Below are 18,614 nucleotides of genomic sequence, written 5' to 3' on the forward strand. Positions count from 1 at the left end.
TTCGGTTACTAGTCCATGTAGCGTCCCACCTGGCCAACATGTCAATGTGTTCGGTGATTTTAAAGTATTGATTGGGGACTTATTTGTGGAGGAATGCAACTGTCTTTCTGGATGATTTGTACTCCCCATGACTGTGTTTTTGTATTTTAATGTGTATTTATATATATATATATATAGATATATCTATCTATCTATATCTATATATATATATAGATATAGATAGATAGATAGATATAGTATAATGTGTTTATTTATGTCGTATATAAAGGGCACATTTGTAAAAGAGACCTAGGTCTTAATATGTCTTCCCTGTTAAAATAAAGGTATAAAAAAGGAATATAAATTTGGCGTTTTCTTATATCAGGGAACACCCACATCAAGAATAGCCCCAAATTGCAGTCTGCAATTACACCATATTCCAGCAGCTGTGTCTTTCTTAATGTAATCCTTAGGTTATTTTGAGGTGTGTCTTATTAGGGCAGTAGCGTTCAGATTAGTTATTTTTGGCCAACCGTGAGAGTAAATGTCATTCCTGTTCATCATGTTAAGTTTGAACAATGCAAAAACAAATCTCATTTTAATCTTTTTTTTTACATTATCTAATATTCCTAACATTATTATTTACATATTGTAACAAAGTGGTAACTATGCCAACTTTGGATTAGTACAGAACCCTTGTGCAAGCCTCATTAAAGCTACACAATAGCCCGTGTTCATCCATACCAAGTGATAAAAATACAATAGAACAAATCAATTGGAATGATATTGTCATGCAGGTGAAAGAGGACCCAAAAGCGACTTGGCGAAAACAGAGTCTTTAATCCAGTAAAGTAAATACAATCAAAAAACACAACTTTCACTCGAAATGACGAGGACAAACTGGAGACTCGATCTTGAACAGCAGGTGAACAGCAGGTTGCCTCGGGAAGGCACTAGAACCAAACAGACTCAGACACCTGCTCACCACGCAGCATCTGAGGAAAACACGACACGACAGGGCGATACACAAACACAGCACGGTGAATTCTAGACAAGGAACCGACAGGGCAGAAACGAATAACAAGGAGAGAAATAGGGACTCTAATCAGGGAAAAGGATCGGGAACAGGTGTGGGAAGACTAAATTATTGATTAGGGGAATAGGAACAGCTGGGAGCAGGAACGGAACGATAGAGAGAAGAGAGAGCGGGAGAGTGAGAGAGGGAGGGGGAGAGAGAGGGATAGAAAGAGGGAAAGAACCTAATAAGACCAGCAGAGGGAAACGAATAGAAGGAGAAGAACAGGGACAAGGCATGATAATCAATGACAAAACATGACAGTACCCCCACTCACCGAGCGCCTCCTGGCGCACTCGAGGAGGAATCCTGGCGGCAACGGAGGAAATCATCAATGAGTGAACGGTCCAGCACGTCCCGAGACGGAACCCAACTCCTCTCCTCAGGACCGTAACCCTCCCAATCCACTAAGTATTGGTGACCCCGTCCCCGAGAACGCATGTCCATGATCTTATGTACCTTGTAAATAGGTGCGCTCTCGACAAGGACGGGAGGGGGGAGGGAAGACGAACGGGAGTGCGAAGAAAGGGCTTGACACAGGAGACATGGAAGACAGGATGGACGCGACGAAGATGTCGCGGAAGAAGCAGTCGCACAGCGACAGGATTGACGACCTGGGAGACACGGAACGGACCAATGAACCGCGGAGTCAACTTACGAGAAGCTGTCGTAAGAGGAAGGTTGCGAGTGGAAAGCCACACTCTCTGGCCGCAACAATACCTTGGACTCTTAATCCTGCGTTTATTGGCGGCTCTCACAGTCTGTGCCCTGTAACGGCAAAGTGCAGACCTCACCCTCCTCCAGGTGCGCTCACAACGTTGGACAAACGCTTGAGCGGAGGGAACGCTGGACTCGGCAAGCTGGGATGAGAACAGAGGAGGCTGGTAACCCAGACTACTCTGAAACGGAGATAACCCGGTAGCAGACGAAGGAAGCGAATTGTGAGCGTATTCTGCCCAGGGGAGCTGTTCTGCCCAAGACGCAGGGTTTCTGAAAGAAAGGCTGCGTAGTATGCGACCAATCGTCTGATTGGCCCTCTCTGCTTGACCGTTAGACTGGGGATGAAACCCGGAAGAGAGACTGACGGACGCACCAATCAAACGACAGAACTCCCTCCAAAACTGTGACGTGAATTGCGGGCCTCTGTCTGAAACGGCGTCTAACGGGAGGCCATGAATTCTGAATACATTCTCGATAATGATTTGTGCCGTCTCCTTAGCGGAAGGAAGTTTAGCGAGGGGAATGAAATGTGCCGCCTTAGAGAACCTATCGACAACCGTAAGAATCACAGTCTTCCCCGCAGACAAAGGCAGACCGGTAATGAAGTCTAGGGCGATGTGAGACCATGGTCGAGAAGGAATGGGGAGCGGTCTGAGACGACCGGCAGGAGGAGAGTTACCCGACTTAGTCTGCGCGCAGTCCGAACAAGCAGCCACGAAACGGCGCGTGTCACGCTCCTGAGTCGGCCACCAAAAGCGCTGGCGAATAGACGCAAGAGTGCCTCGAACACCGGGATGACCAGCTAACTTGGCAGAGTGAGCCCACTGAAGAACAGCCAGACGAGTGGAAACAGGAACGAAAAGGAGGTTACTAGGACAAGCGCGCGGCGACGCAGTGTGCGTGAGTGCTTGCTTAACCTGTCTTTCAATTCCCCAGACTGTTAACCCGACAACACGCCCATAAGGAAGAATCCCCTCGGGATCAGTAGAAGCCACAGAAGAACTAAACAGACGGGATAAGGCATCAGGCTTGGTGTTCTTGCTACCCGGACGGTAAGAAATCACAAACTCGAAACGAGCGAAAAACAACGCCCAACGAGATTGACGGGCATTAAGTCGTTTGGCAGAACGGATGTACTCAAGGTTCTTATGGTCTGTCCAAACGACAAAAGGAACGGTCGCCCCTCCAACCACTGTCGCCATTCGCCTAGGGCTAAGCGGATGGCGAGCAGTTCACGGTTACCCACATCATAGTTGCGCTCAGATGGCGACAGGCGATGAGAAAAATAAGCGCAAGGATGAACCTTATCGTCAGACTGGAAGCGCTGGGATAGAATGGCTCCCACGCCCACCTCTGAAGCGTCAACCTCGACAATGAATTGTCTAGTGACGTCAGGAGTAACGAGGATAGGAGCGGACGTAAAACGTTCTTTTAGAAGATCAAAAGCTCCCTGGGCGGAACCGGACCACTTAAAACACGTCTTGACAGAAGTAAGAGCTGTGAGAGGGGCAGCAACTTGACCGAAATTACGAATGAAACGCCGATAGAAATTAGCGAAACCTAAAAAGCGCTGCAACTCGACACGTGACCTTGGAACGGGCCAATCACTGACAGCTTGGACCTTAGCGGAATCCATCTGAATGCCTTCAGCGGAAATAACGGAACCGAGAAAAGTAACGGAGGAGACATGAAAAGAGCACTTCTCAGCCTTTACGTAGAGACAATTCTCTAAAAGGCGCTGTAGAACACGTCGAACGTGCTGAACATGAATCTCGAGTGACGGAGAAAAAATCAGGATATCGTCAAGATAGACAAAAACAAAGATGTTCAGCATGTCTCTCAGAACATCATTAACTAATGCCTGAAAAACAGCTGGCGCATTGGCGAGACCAAACGGCAGAACCCGGTACTCAAAATGCCCTAACGGAGTGTTAAACGCCGTTTTCCACTCGTCCCCCTCTCTGATGCGCACGAGATGGTAAGCGTTACGAAGGTCCAACTTAGTAAAGCACCTGGCTCCCTGCAGAATCTCGAAGGCTGATGACATAAGGGGAAGCGGATAACGATTCTTAACCGTTATGTCATTCAGCCCTCGATAATCCACGCAGGGGCGCAGAGTACCGTCCTTCTTCTTAACAAAAAGAACCCCGCCCGGCCGGAGAGGAAGAAGGCACTATGGTACCGGCGTCAAGAGACACAGACAAATAATCCTCGAGAGCCTTACGTTCGGGAGCCGACAGAGAGTATAGTCTACCCCGAGGAGGAGTGGTCCCCGGAAGGAGATCAATACTACAATCATACGACCGGTGAGGAGGAAGGGAGTTGGCTCGGGACCGACTGAAGACCGTGCGCAGATCATGATATTCCTCCGGCACTCCTGTCAAATCGCCAGGTTCCTCCTGAGAAGTAGGGACAGAAGAAACGGGAGGGATGGCAGACATTAAACACTTCACATGACAAGAAACGTTCCAGGATAGGATAGAATTACTAGACCAATTAATAGAAGGATTATGACATACTAGCCAGGGATGACCCAAAACAACAGGTGTAAACGGTGAACGAAAAATCAAAAAAGAAATAGTCTCACTGTGGTTACCAGATACTGTGAGGGTTAAAGGTAGTGTCTCAAATCTGATACTGGGAAGATGACTACCATCTAAGGCGAACATGGGCGTAGGCTTCTCTAACTCTCTGAAAGGAATGTCATGTTTCCGAACCCATGCTTCGTCCATGAAACAACCCTCAGCCCCAGAGTCTATCAAGGCACTACATGTAGCACCCGAACCGGTCCAGCGTAGATGGACCGACAAAGTAGTACAGGATTTTGATGGAGAGACTTGAGTAGTGTCGCTCACCTGTAGCCCTCCGCTTACTGATGAGCTCTGGCTTTTACTGGACATGAATTAACAAAATGTCCAGCAACTCCGCAATAGAGGCACAGGCGGTTGGTGATCCTCCGTTCCCTCTCCTTAGTCGAGATGCGAATCCCTCCCAGCTGCATGGCCTCAGTCTCTGAGCCAGAGGAGGGAGATGGTTGCGATGCGGAGCAGGGAAACACCGTTGATGCGAGCTCTCTTCCACGAGCCCGGTGACGAAGATCTACCCGTCGTTCTATGCAGATGGCGAGAGCAATCAAAGAGTCCACATCTGAAGGAACCTCCCGGGAGAGAATCTCATCCTTAACCACTGCGTGGAGTCCCTCCAGAAAACGAGCGAGCAGCGCCGGCTCGTTCCACTCACTAGAGGCAGCAAGAGTGCGAAACTCAATAGAATAATCCGTTATGGACCGTTCACCTTGGCATAGGGAAGCCAGGGCCCTAGAAGCCTCCCTACCAAAAACTGAACGGTCAAAAACCCGAATCATCTCCTCTTTAAAGTTCTGGTACTTGTTAGAGCAATCAGCCCTTGCCTCCCAGATAGCTGTGCCCCATTCTCGAGCCCGGCCAGTAAGGAGTGAAATGACGTAAGCAACCCGAGCTCTCTCTCTAGAGTATGTGTTGGGTTGGAGAGAGAACACAATCTCACACTGCGTGAGAAAGGAGCGGCACTCAGTGGGCTGCCCGGAGTAGCAAGGTGGGTTATTAACCCTAGGTTCTGGAGGCTCGGCCGGCCAGGAAGTAACAGGTGGCACGAGACGAAGACTCTGGAACTGTCCAGAGAGGTCGGAAACCTGAGCGGCCAGGTTCTCCACGGCATGGCGAGCAGCAGACAATTCCTGCTCGTGTCTGCCGAGCATGGCTCCTTGGATCTCGACGGCAGTGTAACGAGCGTCTGAAGTCGCTGGGTCCATTCCTTGGTCGGTTCCTTCTGTCATGCAGGTGAAAGAGGACCCAAAAGCGACTTGGCGAAAACAGAGTCTTTAATCCAGTAAAGTAAATACAATCAAAAAACACAACTTTCACTCGAAATGACGAGGACAAACTGGAGACTCGATCTTGAACAGCAGGTGAACAGCAGGTTGCCTCGGGAAGGCACTAGAACCAAACAGACTCAGACACCTGCTCACCACGCAGCATCTGAGGAAAACACGACACGACAGGGCGATACACAAACACAGCACGGTGAATTCTAGACAAGGAACCGACAGGGCAGAAACGAATAACAAGGAGAGAAATAGGGACTCTAATCAGGGAAAAGGATCGGGAACAGGTGTGGGAAGACTAAATGATTGATTAGGGGAATAGGAACAGCTGGGAGCAGGAACGGAACGATAGAGAGAAGAGAGAGCGGGAGAGTGAGAGAGGGAGGGGGAGAGAGAGGGATAGAAAGAGGGAAAGAACCTAATAAGACCAGCAGAGGGAAACGAATAGAAGGAGAAGAACAGGGACAAGGCATGATAATCAATGACAAAACATGACAGATATTTACTCTCACAGGTAGACAAAAATAACTTTATGAAAGCCACAAATCTGCTAAGCCACACCTCCAGTCATCTGATCTGACCCACTGGGTCATATCTCAATGAGCAAGCATCAACAACCCAACCTTGCCCTTTTTAAAGTAAGCAACCCAACTAAGTGACCCAATGCCTGCAACCCAGCATTTGGGTCATCCAAACAACCCAAACATTTTGAGTATGGTATGCTGCCATACACAAAAATGCTGGATTGTTTGGTTGACCCAACGGCTGGGTTGCTGCCGTTGGGTCACTTATTTGGGTTGTTTTCTTTAAAAACTGCGGGGTTACTGATTCTTGGTTATTAAGATATGAAGACTAGAGGCGTGGCTTAGTAGGGGCGTGGTTTTCAGATAGTTATTTTTGGCCTCCATGAGAGTAAATGTAATTCTGGTTCATTTGATTTATTGTAAATGTAGAGTTTGAAAACAGACACCTTTTAAGCTTTAATGAGGCGTACACAAGTGCATGACTTTCTCAAAAGCCAATGCATATCCCAATGTTGGGTTGACTTAAAAAATACCCAGCTGCTGGGCCAACTAAAAAAACAACAACTGATGGTTAAATTAACCCATGTTTGTGTCCTTCAAACAACCCAACATATTGCGTTATTCAGGCAAATCAACTGGCTGGGTCATAATAACCCAGTGTCACGGTTCATGAATCCACTAGCCCCCTCTCTCTCTTTCTCTCTCTCTCTCTCTCTCTCTCTCTCTCTCTCTCTCTCTCTCTCTCTCTCTCTCTCTCTCTCTCTCTCTCTCTCTCTCTCTCTCTCTCTCTCTCTCTCTCTCTCTCTCTCCCGTGTTTGTGTGGGGGTGGTTCCCAATCTCGGCCTGATTGTCTGCGCCAGCTGGAACCACTTATCTTCCCTTTATATGTTCTGTAACTAGTGTTTCTTGTTGTCAGATCGCTGTTACTTCCCTGAGGTTGTGTCGTGTGTCCGTGCTTGTTACTTCCCTGAGGTTGTGTCGTGTGTCCGTGCTCATCTCTCGCCGCCCTTGTGTGGATTATCTGCTGTGCTCCTTCCTACCCATCTGGACACACTCCCCTGGATTTCTCAGCACGCTATCATCAGGAGTATGCGCCCTAGTCCCTGGGTCGGATTCCGTCTGAGTACAGTCTGTCTGTCCTGTTGCTGCTGTAAACTGTATTCATTAAACCATCGTTGCTTGCATCTTGCATCCGCCTCTGTATTGTCACACCCAGCGTGTGTTCTGTCCAACACACGCTGGGTTATTGGGGTAGGGCTGGGAGATTACGGGTGTGACCCGCTTCCAGCAAAGTCTCGAATGCCTGGTCATGGAGTTCTGCCAGGGTATGGAGTTCCTCCATAAGACATTGCAGTAAATGCTCGTGTTGTCCAGTGGTGGCTCCTTGAGGGGAGACAGCATTGTGGAAGCTGGTCTGAGTCTGCTGGGTCGGTCATGACCAGTTCGTACTATCACGTTTTAGGGAAGACCCAGATGCAGACAGTGTCGAAGTAACAAAAGTTTATTCCTAGAAAAGGGGGCAGGCAAAACGACAGGGCAGGGCAGGCAGAGGTCGATAATCCATTGTGGTGAGGCAAGGTACAGGATGGCAGGCAGGCTCAGGGTCAGGGCAGGCAGAATGGCCAAAACCGGGAAAACTAGAAAACAGGAACCATAGACAAGACAGGAGCAAGGGGAAAAATGCTGGTAGGCTTGAAGAAACAAAACAGAGGAGCAAGGGGAAAAACTTGACGAACAAAATGAACTGGAAACAGACAAACCGAGAACACAGGTATAAATACACAGGGGATAATGAGGGGAGATAAGAGACACCTGGTGGGGAGTGGAGACAAGTACATAGACTGGTGAAACAGATCAGGGTGTGACAGGGATGCTGAACCACATCAGGGACTGCACCGTGGCTGAGTCACACAGAGTACAGGAGGACAGTTCGTGTAACATATCTGTTGTCGAACTAAAAGCCGTCATTTTGATTTTGTATATCTGTGGTGCACAAGAGTTTGGCATTGGAGAGCTTCTGGTCGGCTGACTATGGCTATGCATTCTTCAAATGACCATGTCCCGGAATCGATTCAGGGAGATCATGAGATTCCTGCATTTTGACAAGAGAGAAAATCGAGGCAGATGTCTCCAAGAAGACAAATTTGCCCTGGTTTCCGAGGTGTGAGTGAAACTTGTTCAGAACAGCATGACCTGCTACAAGCACGGTACTGACATCACTGTGGATGAGCAACTGTTCCCCACAAAAGCACGCTGTCGCTTTACTTTTTGAACGGCATACCTGAGAAAGCATGAGACGCGGAGACCCGGTCAAAGATGGTGCTGAAGATGGTTGATCCTTACCTGGGGAAGGGAAGAAACATCACTACGGACAACTTCTTCACCTCACTTGACCTCGCCAAAGCACTGCTCTCCAAACAAAAACTGCCGGTGGGCACAGATGGAGCAGATGGAGCTGTTCAGCACACAGGTGCTGAAATGTGAGAATGCCACACTGACCATTTACCAGGGTAAACAATGAAAGAACGTCTGCCTCATCAGCACGATGCACCCAACGGTTGCCAAAAGGAGAAGCATGAGACGGTTGCCCACTACAATGCAATGAAGATATATATTTTGTTCTTGCTGTGTTTTACATTGCTTCTTTGTACTTACACTGTCACTGTTTTGTGTAGCCTATAGAATTTGCAAGTAAGAATTTGATTGTAGCAAATGGTGTACTGTATTGTTTTCCAGTATACCACTAATAAACTTGTATTTCATTTGAAGGTGAGCGTGGATGTGCTGGACCAAATGGCGTGCAAGTACAGGGTCCAAGGCAGTACTCGAAGATGGCCAGTGGCAGTGTCCTACAACATCTTTGAACTGGCTGGCATAAACGGCTGCAGCATCAGTAGGATACGCGGCCAGAGCAGAAGCGGAGGCAGTTCTAAGTGCGCAGGCACCGCAAACAGAACAAAACTTGTAACACTTGCCAGAAAGTAGAGTGTGGAAAATGCAGACGAATGCGGTGATTACTTGTGTTAACTGTGAGTAGGTTATAGAGACTAAACAGTATGAGCCAGGGCACAAAGTTTGTCCAATAAATATATATTGTTTTACATTTAACAAAGTTAAATTCTTATTTACAATGACGGCCTAGCAGGGGGCAGTGGGTTAACTGCCTTGTTCAGGAACAACAGATTTTTACCTTGTAAGCTCAGGGATTTGATCCAGCAACTTTTTGGTTACTGGATCATCTGGATCAATCAATAGATTGTCTGACTCATTACAATTGACATTTGGTTTCCTAAGGTTTCTTATGACATATTTTAACATTACAAATGCATTAATTAATGAATTGTAAAATTAAGTGCCATGGATAAAATGTGTGTAGAATGTACATGCAACAACAAAAGAAAAAGCAGAAAAACAAAGTATAATGTTGTCCTCTGAAAACAAAGAGTAACAACAGTGAAATAACAGTGGAGACGCTGGAAGAATGGCAATGAGCCTGGCCTTCTTACTATCCCTCACTCTGATGCTGGGTGACAGTCCTCAAAGATCAAATCAGATTCACTCGCCCAGACAGACTAAATATAGAGCGCAGCCAGTCAAGAAAACACATTTAAAGGTGCAGTACAAATATCTTTCCCCTCTCTCCTGTTCTACTTCACAAGACAATATTTGTTTATGTCCCTGTCTTGAGGAAGAATTTCAGCAAGTGTTGCCGGATTGAACTGAAAATATAGCACAAAAAAAAAATGTGTAGGCCGGAATGTTGATATGGAAAAACAACAGAAGATAGATGAATAAATAGATGAGTAGAAATGTACAGTAATGTAGATGTCTGCTAAATGGGATGTCTGGGAGTCTCAGCGGCAGCATCTTCCTTATGGAGCAGATATGTTTAATATTCTTGACAGATTTAATCAGAAACACACTTGCAGGTCCTGACTAGGATGAAAAATAAGGTAGCATATGCTTATAGTAAAATATACATGTATTCCATAAACAAACCATAAACTTGTCAAGACAGGAGGCCAGCAAACCCAGATCTCAGTCTATCATACACAGCCATCTTGGAGCCCATCACCCAGGGACAACAAATGGATCACGGACATGAAAGCTTCCTTTGGTCCAAAAACTACAATATATATATATACACACACACACAAAAGGATATGGACACCACCTCAAATTAGTGGATTCTGTCACACCCTGATCTGTTTCACCTGTCTTTGTGCTTGTCTCCTCCCCCCTCCAGGTGTTGCCTATCTTCCCCATTATCCCCAGTGTACTTATACCTGTGTTCTCTGTTTGTCTGTTGCCAGTTTGTTTTGTTTTTTCAAGCCTACCAGCGGTTTCCCCGTGCTCCTGTCTTTCTCTAGTTCCTGTTTTCTAGCTTTCCCGGTTTTGACCATCCTGCCTGCCATGACCCTGACCCTTCCTGCCATTCTGTATCTTTCGGACTCTGCTCTGGCCTACTGACATCTGCCTGCCCTTGACCTGCTATTTGCTTACCCACACCCGTTGCTGACAAGTGTATAAAATCGAGCATATAGCCATGCAATCTCCATAGACAAACATTGGCAGTACTGGATAGCTCTGTGACTTTCAATGTGGCACTGTCAAGGGATGCCTCATAGGATGTCAGTTTGTCATATTCCTGGCCTGCTAGAGCTTCCTGTAAGTGCCGTTATTGTGAAGTGGAAACGTCTAGGAGTAACATCGGATCAGCCGCAAAGTGGTAGGCCACACAAGCTCACAGAACAGGTGCTGAAGCGCAAGGTGTGTAAAAATGGTCAGTCCTTGGTTGCAACACTCATTAACATCAGCACAACAACTCTTAGTTGAGAGCTTCATGAAATGGGTTTCCATGGCTGAGCAGCCGCACAGAAGCCTAAGGTCATGATGCACAATGAAAAGCATCGGCTGGAGTGGTGTAAAGCTCGCCACCATTGGACTCTGGAGCAGCAGAAAAGCGTTCTCTGGAGTGATGAATCACGCTTCAATATCTGGAAGTCCGCGGATGAATCTGGGTTTGGCGGATGCCAGGAGAATGCATCGTGTCAAGTGTAAAGTTTGGTGGAGGAGGAATAATGGTCTGTGGCTGTTTTTCATGATTCGGGCTATTCCCCTTAGTTCTAGTCAATGGAAATCTTAACGCTATAGCATACAATGACATTCTGCACTTCCAACTTTATGGCAACAGTTTGTGCAAGGTCTGTTCCTGCTTCAGCATGACAATGCCCCTATGCACAAAGCGAGGTCTATAAAAACATGTTTTGTTGAGATCGGTGTGGAACAACTTAACTGGCCTGCAGAGAGCCCTGACCTTTACCCCATTGAATACCTTTGGGATGAATTGGAATGCCGACTGTGAGCCAGGCCTAATCGCCCAACATCAGTCACCGACCTCACTAATGCTCTTGTGGCTGAATGGAAGCAAGTCCCCACAACAATGTTCCAATATCTAGTGTAAAGCATTCCCAGAAGAGTGGAGGCTGTTATAGCAGCAAATGGTGAACCAACTCCACATTAACGCCCATGATTTTGGAATGAGATTTTCGACGAGTGTCCACATACTTCTGCTCATTTAGTGTATGTTGACTATGAGGTGACAACGATGTAGGCTTTGTGTAGCTGTTAGCAGTCATGATAGTATATATATATTTACTGAACAAAAATACAAACGCAACATGAAAATCCCGAAATGTTCCATATGCACAAAAAGCATATTTCTCTAAAATGTTGTGCACAAATTTGTTTACATCCCTGTTAATGAGCATTTCTCCTTTATCAAGATAATACATCCACCTGACAGGTGTGGCATATCAAGAAGCTAAATAAATAGCATTTTCATTACACAGGTGCATCTTGTGCTGGGGACAATAAAAGGCCACTCTGAAATGTTCAGTTTTGTCATACAACAAAATGCAACAGATATCTTAAGTTTTGAAGGAGCGTTGAAATTGTTGCTTGTTGCATTTATATTTTCGTTCACTATAACAGAACCCCCCCTCATAAAAATAATTCCATAATAGTAGCACATTGTTGAGGTCAGAACTGCAATTGACAAATACTCCACATGTGTAGTATCTCCTTAAAGTAATACCACGGAAACACAGCTGTTCTTAGTGTGAATCACCTCTCAGGGGGAGTTAAACCCTTAATTTGATTTGTCAAGAAAACAACAAAGCAGCACAGACAAAAGAAGAACCATGGGAAAGGTTTGAACACGATCCACCCAAGCCTTTTCAAAGCCATACACACTGAAATGTCCCAAAGCAAAGAGAGAAAAATGAACTGTACCTGTAAGAGATCTTTCTGTCTCTCCATTTCTGTCCCGTCAGGGCGTAGCGTTTATTCCGCCTCCGCCGGCTGATGTGGGGGTGGTCAGGTACGCCACATCGAGGTTTCCTCATCCACCTTTAGAGAATGGGACACAACCCCAAATACATAATTACACACCTAAAGTATAACATGCCTTCGGAAAGTATTTTCCACATTTTGTTAAGTTACAGCCTTATTCTAAATTGATGAAATATTTGTTTTCCCTCAGCAACCTACACACAATACCCCATAATGACAAAACAAAAACAGGTTTTTAAAAATGTTGGCATAAAAAAAAACAGAAATACCTTATTTACATAAGTATTCAGACCCTTTGCTATCAGACTCGAAATTGAGCTCCGGTGCATCCTATTTCCATTGATGCTCCTTGAAATGTTTCAGCAACTTGATTGGAGTCCACCTGTGGTAAATTCAATTGATTGGACATGATTTGGAAAAGCACACACCTGTCGTCTATATAAGGTCCCACAGTTGACAGTGCATGTCAGAGCAAAAACCAACCGAAGAGGTTGAAGGAATTGTCTGTAGAGTTCCGAGACAGTGTTGAGGCACAGATCTGGGGAAGGGTTACAAAAAATGTCTGCAGCATTGAAGTTCCCCCAAGAACACAATGGCCTCCATCATTCTTAAATGGAAGAAGTTCGGAACCACCAAGACTCTTCCTAGAGCTGGCCGCCAGGCCAAACTGAGCAATCAGGGGAGAAGGGCCTTGGTCAGGGAGGTCACCAAGAACCCGATGGTCACTCTGACAGAGCTCTAGGTGCCTCTGTGGAGATGGGAGAACCTTCTAGAAGGACAACCATCTCTGCAGCACTCCACCAATCAGGCCTTTATGTTAGAGTAGCCAGACGGAAGCCACTCCTCAGTAAAAGGCTCATGACAGCCTGCTTTGAAATTGCCAAAAGGCACCCAAAGGACTCTCAGACCATGAGAAACAAGATTCTCTGGTCTGATGAAACCAAGATGAACACTTTGTCCTAAATGCCAAGCATCACATCTGGAGGAAATCTGGCACCATCCCTATGGTGAAGCGTGGTGGTAGATGCATCATGCTGTGGGGATGTTTTTCAGTGGCAGGGACTGGTAGATTAGTCAGGATCGAGGCAACAATGAACAGTGCAATGTACAGAGGTCCTTGATGAAATCCTGCTCTCAGGACCTCAGACTGGAGTGAAGGTTCATCTTCCAACAGGACAACGCCCCTAAGTACACAGCCAAGACAACGCAGGAGTGGATTTGGGATAAGTCTCTGAATGTTGTTGAGTGGCCCAGCCAGAGCCCGGTCTTGAACCCAATCTAACATCTCTGAAGAGACGCTCCCCATCCAACCTGACAGAGCTTGAAAGGATCTACAGAGAAGAATGGGAGGAACTCCCCAAATATAGGTGTGCCAAGCTTGTAGTGTCATACCCAAGAAGACTCGAGGCTGTAATCGCTGCAAAAGGTGCTTCCAGAAAGTACTGAGTAAAGGGTCTGAATACTCTTGTAAATGTAATATTTAAGTTCTTTATTTTTAATACATTCGCCAAAATTTAACAAACAGTTTTTGCTTTGTCATTATGAGGTATTGTGTGTAGATTAATGAGGAAAAATACAATTGAATCCATTTTAGAATAAGGCTGTAACGTAACAAAATAACCTTTTATTTAAATGTATTGATCCAACCGTGAAATTGATTTATCACCATGGTCCTGTACTGATTAGATCCAAAATACAGACAGCATGGCAAGTCAGTAAGTATTTCAAAAAGTGTAGTAGGACAATGCATAATAGTCAAATCAAACAAAACGTCTCATTTGTATAGGAGGATCTGATTTTTATGTAAATTACCCCTTTAAAGCTAATGAGAAAGTGACCACGACACTCACTCTATGGTGGTCTGATCCAGGATTCCAGTCACTGGGATGCCATAGAATCGCTGCATTGCAGCGACTGCCGATTGCATGGCTTTCTCTGACCGCAGGTCCGACGTCCGGATGTCATGGGGGAGCAGGTAGCCATAGTTCTTCAGCCATGTCTGTGGAGGAGAAAGAACATGAGAGACAGGCTCCCTGCCTGTGCCATTAAACCCCTACAACTCATCCAGAACGCCGCAGCCCGTCTGGTGTTCAACCTTCCCAAGTTCTCTCACGTCACCCCGCTCCTCCGCTCTCTCCACTGGCTTCCAGTTGAAGCTCGCATCCGCTACAAGACCATGGTGCTTGCCTACAGAGCTGTGAGGGGAACGGCACCTCAGTACCTCCAGGCTCTGATCAGGCAATACACCCAAACAAGGGCACTGCGTTCATCCACCTCTGGCCTGCTCGCCTCCCTACCACTGAGGAAGTACAGTTCCCGCTCAGCCCAGTCAAAACTGTTCGCTGCTCTGGCCCCCCAATGGTGGAACAAACTCCCTCACGACGCCAGGACAGCGGAGTCAATCACCACCTTCCGGAGACACCTGAAACCCCACCTCTTTAAGGAATACCTAGGATAGGATAAGTAATCCCTCTCACCCCCCCCCTTTAAGATTTAGATGCACTATTGTAAAGTGACTGTTCCACTGGATGTCATAAGGTGAATGCACCAATTTGTAAGTCGCTCTGGATAAGAGCGTCTGCTAAATGACTTAAATGTAATGTAAATGTAGGTGACTGCGTAACCTTCCACAAAATCACTGTACGGCGGTTGGGGAGAGCAGATGCGGAAGCAGGGTCCCCTTTAACTGCGTGCCACAGTATAAAAGGCCCTTTAAAAGGCCCTCCTCAATTGAGCTCATTTTGGTCATGACTATTTTAACAGAGGGTGGTTTCACAGGCTGTCTGTGCTTTCTGTAGGGGATCCAGCACCAATAATAACACTACAAGGTAACTGATATATAGAAGTTAACACAAGGGAGTCAAGCCTTAGAGGCTTAACAATTGTTTTGTTTTCATCCAGCTCCATTCATTTAAATGGGGTCCCCTTTTGACCTTTGCACCCCTGACAGCGATCAATCGTTGGTAAATATTCGGTCAAGTGAGAAGAAAGGTGCTGGGTGTCTAGATTTTGAGGGTGTTTTTCTTTTTTAAGACATTTTATTAGTGATTTATACACAATCATATCTGTTTACTGAAAATTATAAAACTGAAGGTATGGTCTGGTAACACACAAGATCAATTACATCATCAATAATGAAAAACTTTAATAGGATTTCATTTGAATTGGTATGTAATTGCACTGAGGAACAAAACCTTGCTTTTATCTTGGGTCTCATTTAGCCAGTCCAGAGCAAATGTACTACAACCTCCCTCTGATAATGGAGTCTCAAAGCCTCCGAATACTCTGTGTGTAAGTGTGTGCGTGTGTTTGTGTGTGTGCGTGCTGCGTGCGTGCCTGTGTATATGTGCATGTAGAACACTTTCAACTGAAGCTCAGGGGAAATGACTCAAATTAAATAATTCACCAGTACCATTATACAACAATTACTACAGCATCATTAAATCTCAACACACAGGCAATATCAGTAGCATGAATCCACCACAAACCAAGACAATGGGTTCCTTATCCCGCATACCAGGAAAAACAGACAGTAAGTAATTTGGACAGGCTTTAGTGGGCTTATTGTTTCCACAGCAAAAATAAAAATAGCCACATGCTTCACTTGCTTAACAATTTAAAAATTAAAAAATGTTGGCTGAATATGAGCAGGTAGTAAGACAGGATACTTCATACGGTACTTCTGCAATATCGTGTGAAAAATAGAGGAAAACATGGGATAGTAGGTGTAGTAGCGGATTAATGAATAACATTATTGAATATTTGCTCAAGAGGGATGTCATTTGATTTGTATTGAAAATGAAACAATAACTCAAGAAACAGCCACTGATGTGATCAAATTATAGGCCATGAACTAGGATTTAACTCGCTCACAATCCTTATCCAGGGTTGCTACACCCCAGTTGGACATTTCCTGCTCCCCAAAGTCAACAGCTAGGCTACTTCCCCAGGAACACTATGGCCCTGTTTGAAATGCATCCTTCCTTCCTCCCTCCCTTTCAGTGATAATAGATCTGAATTGGTTGGATTGGTGAAAGAAATAGGTTGGTGATAATCTCAATGAAATAATTGTGCATTTCTGAGGTATTGGAAAAGGGCCAGTAACAACACAAAGAAGGTAAAGATGATTCTCTCCAACACGGTGGTCGTTTTTGGGCTGTCTGGTCCCTGACCCAGTGGAAAAGGCTGTGACTCTTTGCCGTCCTCTTGTCTAATTACGTTCATAGCAGATCCTCTCTCCTCACCATTTCTACTCAGCTTCATTCAGACTACAAAAAAATACCAATCATTTCAGGTCCAGTATCATTGTTGGGCCGCCGGGTGTGAAAAATTCATTAGAATGCTGGCATTACACATCTGGCTAAAAGACTACTGTAGCTCTGCTGGAGTCACTTTTATTGATAACTTTGACAAATTCTGGAAACAGAAGATACTCTACAGGAATGACGGAGTCCATCCAAATCATCTTGGCTCCTGGACTCTGTCCATGCATTTCAAGGCTGCGTTGAAACAATGACTGGTAAATGATCCAAGTTAATCTCAGTTAATCCCTACCATTGTGACAATGAGTCGTCATAATGCTGCATCAAATGTACATGATGTTAGGGGCATTGGCAAACACAATGTAAGTCATTTAATTTATGTACCCCTAATTGCACTGAATACATCTGTTTATCCTACAGCTAATGTAAGCAGTAATCATGAGCCTATAAAACAGAGTTACACTGTCAGCACTGAGGTGGTGTGCAATAGTAGGAAGACCACTTTATGCAGCTCACCCTGCACTATCAGCTCCAATGTAAATAACACGAGTAAGTCTACGTCTGATAAGCTTCACAATATACTAGCCATATTTAGGAAGGCTGTGCCTAATATAGTGTATAAGAGGTCATACAAAACGTTTTATGATGATGATGATGATGTAAAGAATATTTGCTGTGGTGTGTAATGAGGAGCAACCAGACGCATTTATGAAACTACTTATTCCAGTTACTAATAAGCACGCACCCATTAAGAGAATGACTGTAAAAACTGTTACATCCCCTTGGATTGATGAGGAATTGAAAAATTGTATGATTGAGAGGGATGAGGCAAAGGTATGGCAAATAAGTCTGGCAGCCCAACTGATTGCCAAACGTACTGCAAAATTAAGAAATCGTGTGACTAAACTAAAGAAAAATAAACTACACTATGAAACAAAGATAGATTATATAAAGAATGATAGTAAAAAGCTTTGGGACACCTTAAATAAAATTTGTGGAAAAAAGCCAACTTGACTCTTATTTATTGAATCAAATGGCTCATTCATCACAAAGCCCACTGATATTGCAAACTACTTTAATTACTTTTTCACTGGAAAGATAAGCAAACCTAGGGATGACATGCCAGCAACAAACGCTGACACTACCATCTAAGTATATCGGACCAAATTATGAAAGACAATAATTGTACTTTTGAATTCCATAAAGTCAGTGTGGAAGAGGTTAAAAAAGTATTGTTGTCTATCAACAATGACAAGCCACCAGTGTCTGACAATCTAGATGAAAAATTATTGGGGATAATAGCAAACGATATTGACACTCTGGGTCTGTCCAAGCACGGACGGAAGAAATCACAAAGGATCAGGAACCGTGGGAAGGCAATGACTAGAATAGTATTGGGACCCCCCGTTTGGCAGAAGAAGAGAACTCAGTTCTTATGGAATAATCCAAACAAGACGGATGGACAGGGTTGTCACATCCTCAATTTAAGCGTGAGAAAGCGTGGGCCCTCAGGCCTAGAGGGAAACTAAAGTCATTCCGCTACCCAAGAATAGTAAAGCCCCATTTACTGGCTCAAATCGCCGACCAATCAGCCTTTTACCAACCCTAAGTAAACTTCTGTAAAAAAATTGACCAGATACAATGCTATTTTACAGTAAATAAATTGACAACAGAATTTCAGCATGCTTCTATGGAAGGACATTCAACAAGCATGGCACTTACACAAATTACTGATGATTGGCTGATAAAATGATTGTGGGGGCTGTCTTGTTAGACTTCAGTGCTGCTTTTGATATTATCGATCATAGTCTGCTGTTGGAAAAACATGTGTTATGGCT

The 18,614-nt window shown here is 45.1% G+C and overlaps 1 protein-coding gene across 2 annotated transcripts in view; it reads right to left on the reverse strand.

Moving 5' to 3' along the window:
• mmp24 (matrix metallopeptidase 24) overlaps positions 1–18,614 on the reverse strand; it is an 88,118-nt gene that overhangs the window by 39,421 nt on the left and 30,083 nt on the right. For both annotated transcript variants that reach the window (XM_046312753.1, XM_046312752.1), the window contains exons 2-3: positions 14,365–14,513; positions 12,455–12,571 (exon numbers count right to left, since the gene is read on the reverse strand). In XM_046312753.1, the coding sequence (XP_046168709.1) occupies positions 12,455–12,571; positions 14,365–14,513 (266 nt within the window). The remainder of the gene's footprint in view (positions 1–12,454; positions 12,572–14,364; positions 14,514–18,614) is intronic.

Source organism: Oncorhynchus gorbuscha, linkage group LG18, assembly GCF_021184085.1.
Source record: "Oncorhynchus gorbuscha isolate QuinsamMale2020 ecotype Even-year linkage group LG18, OgorEven_v1.0, whole genome shotgun sequence".
NCBI lineage: Eukaryota > Metazoa > Chordata > Actinopteri > Salmoniformes > Salmonidae > Oncorhynchus > Oncorhynchus gorbuscha.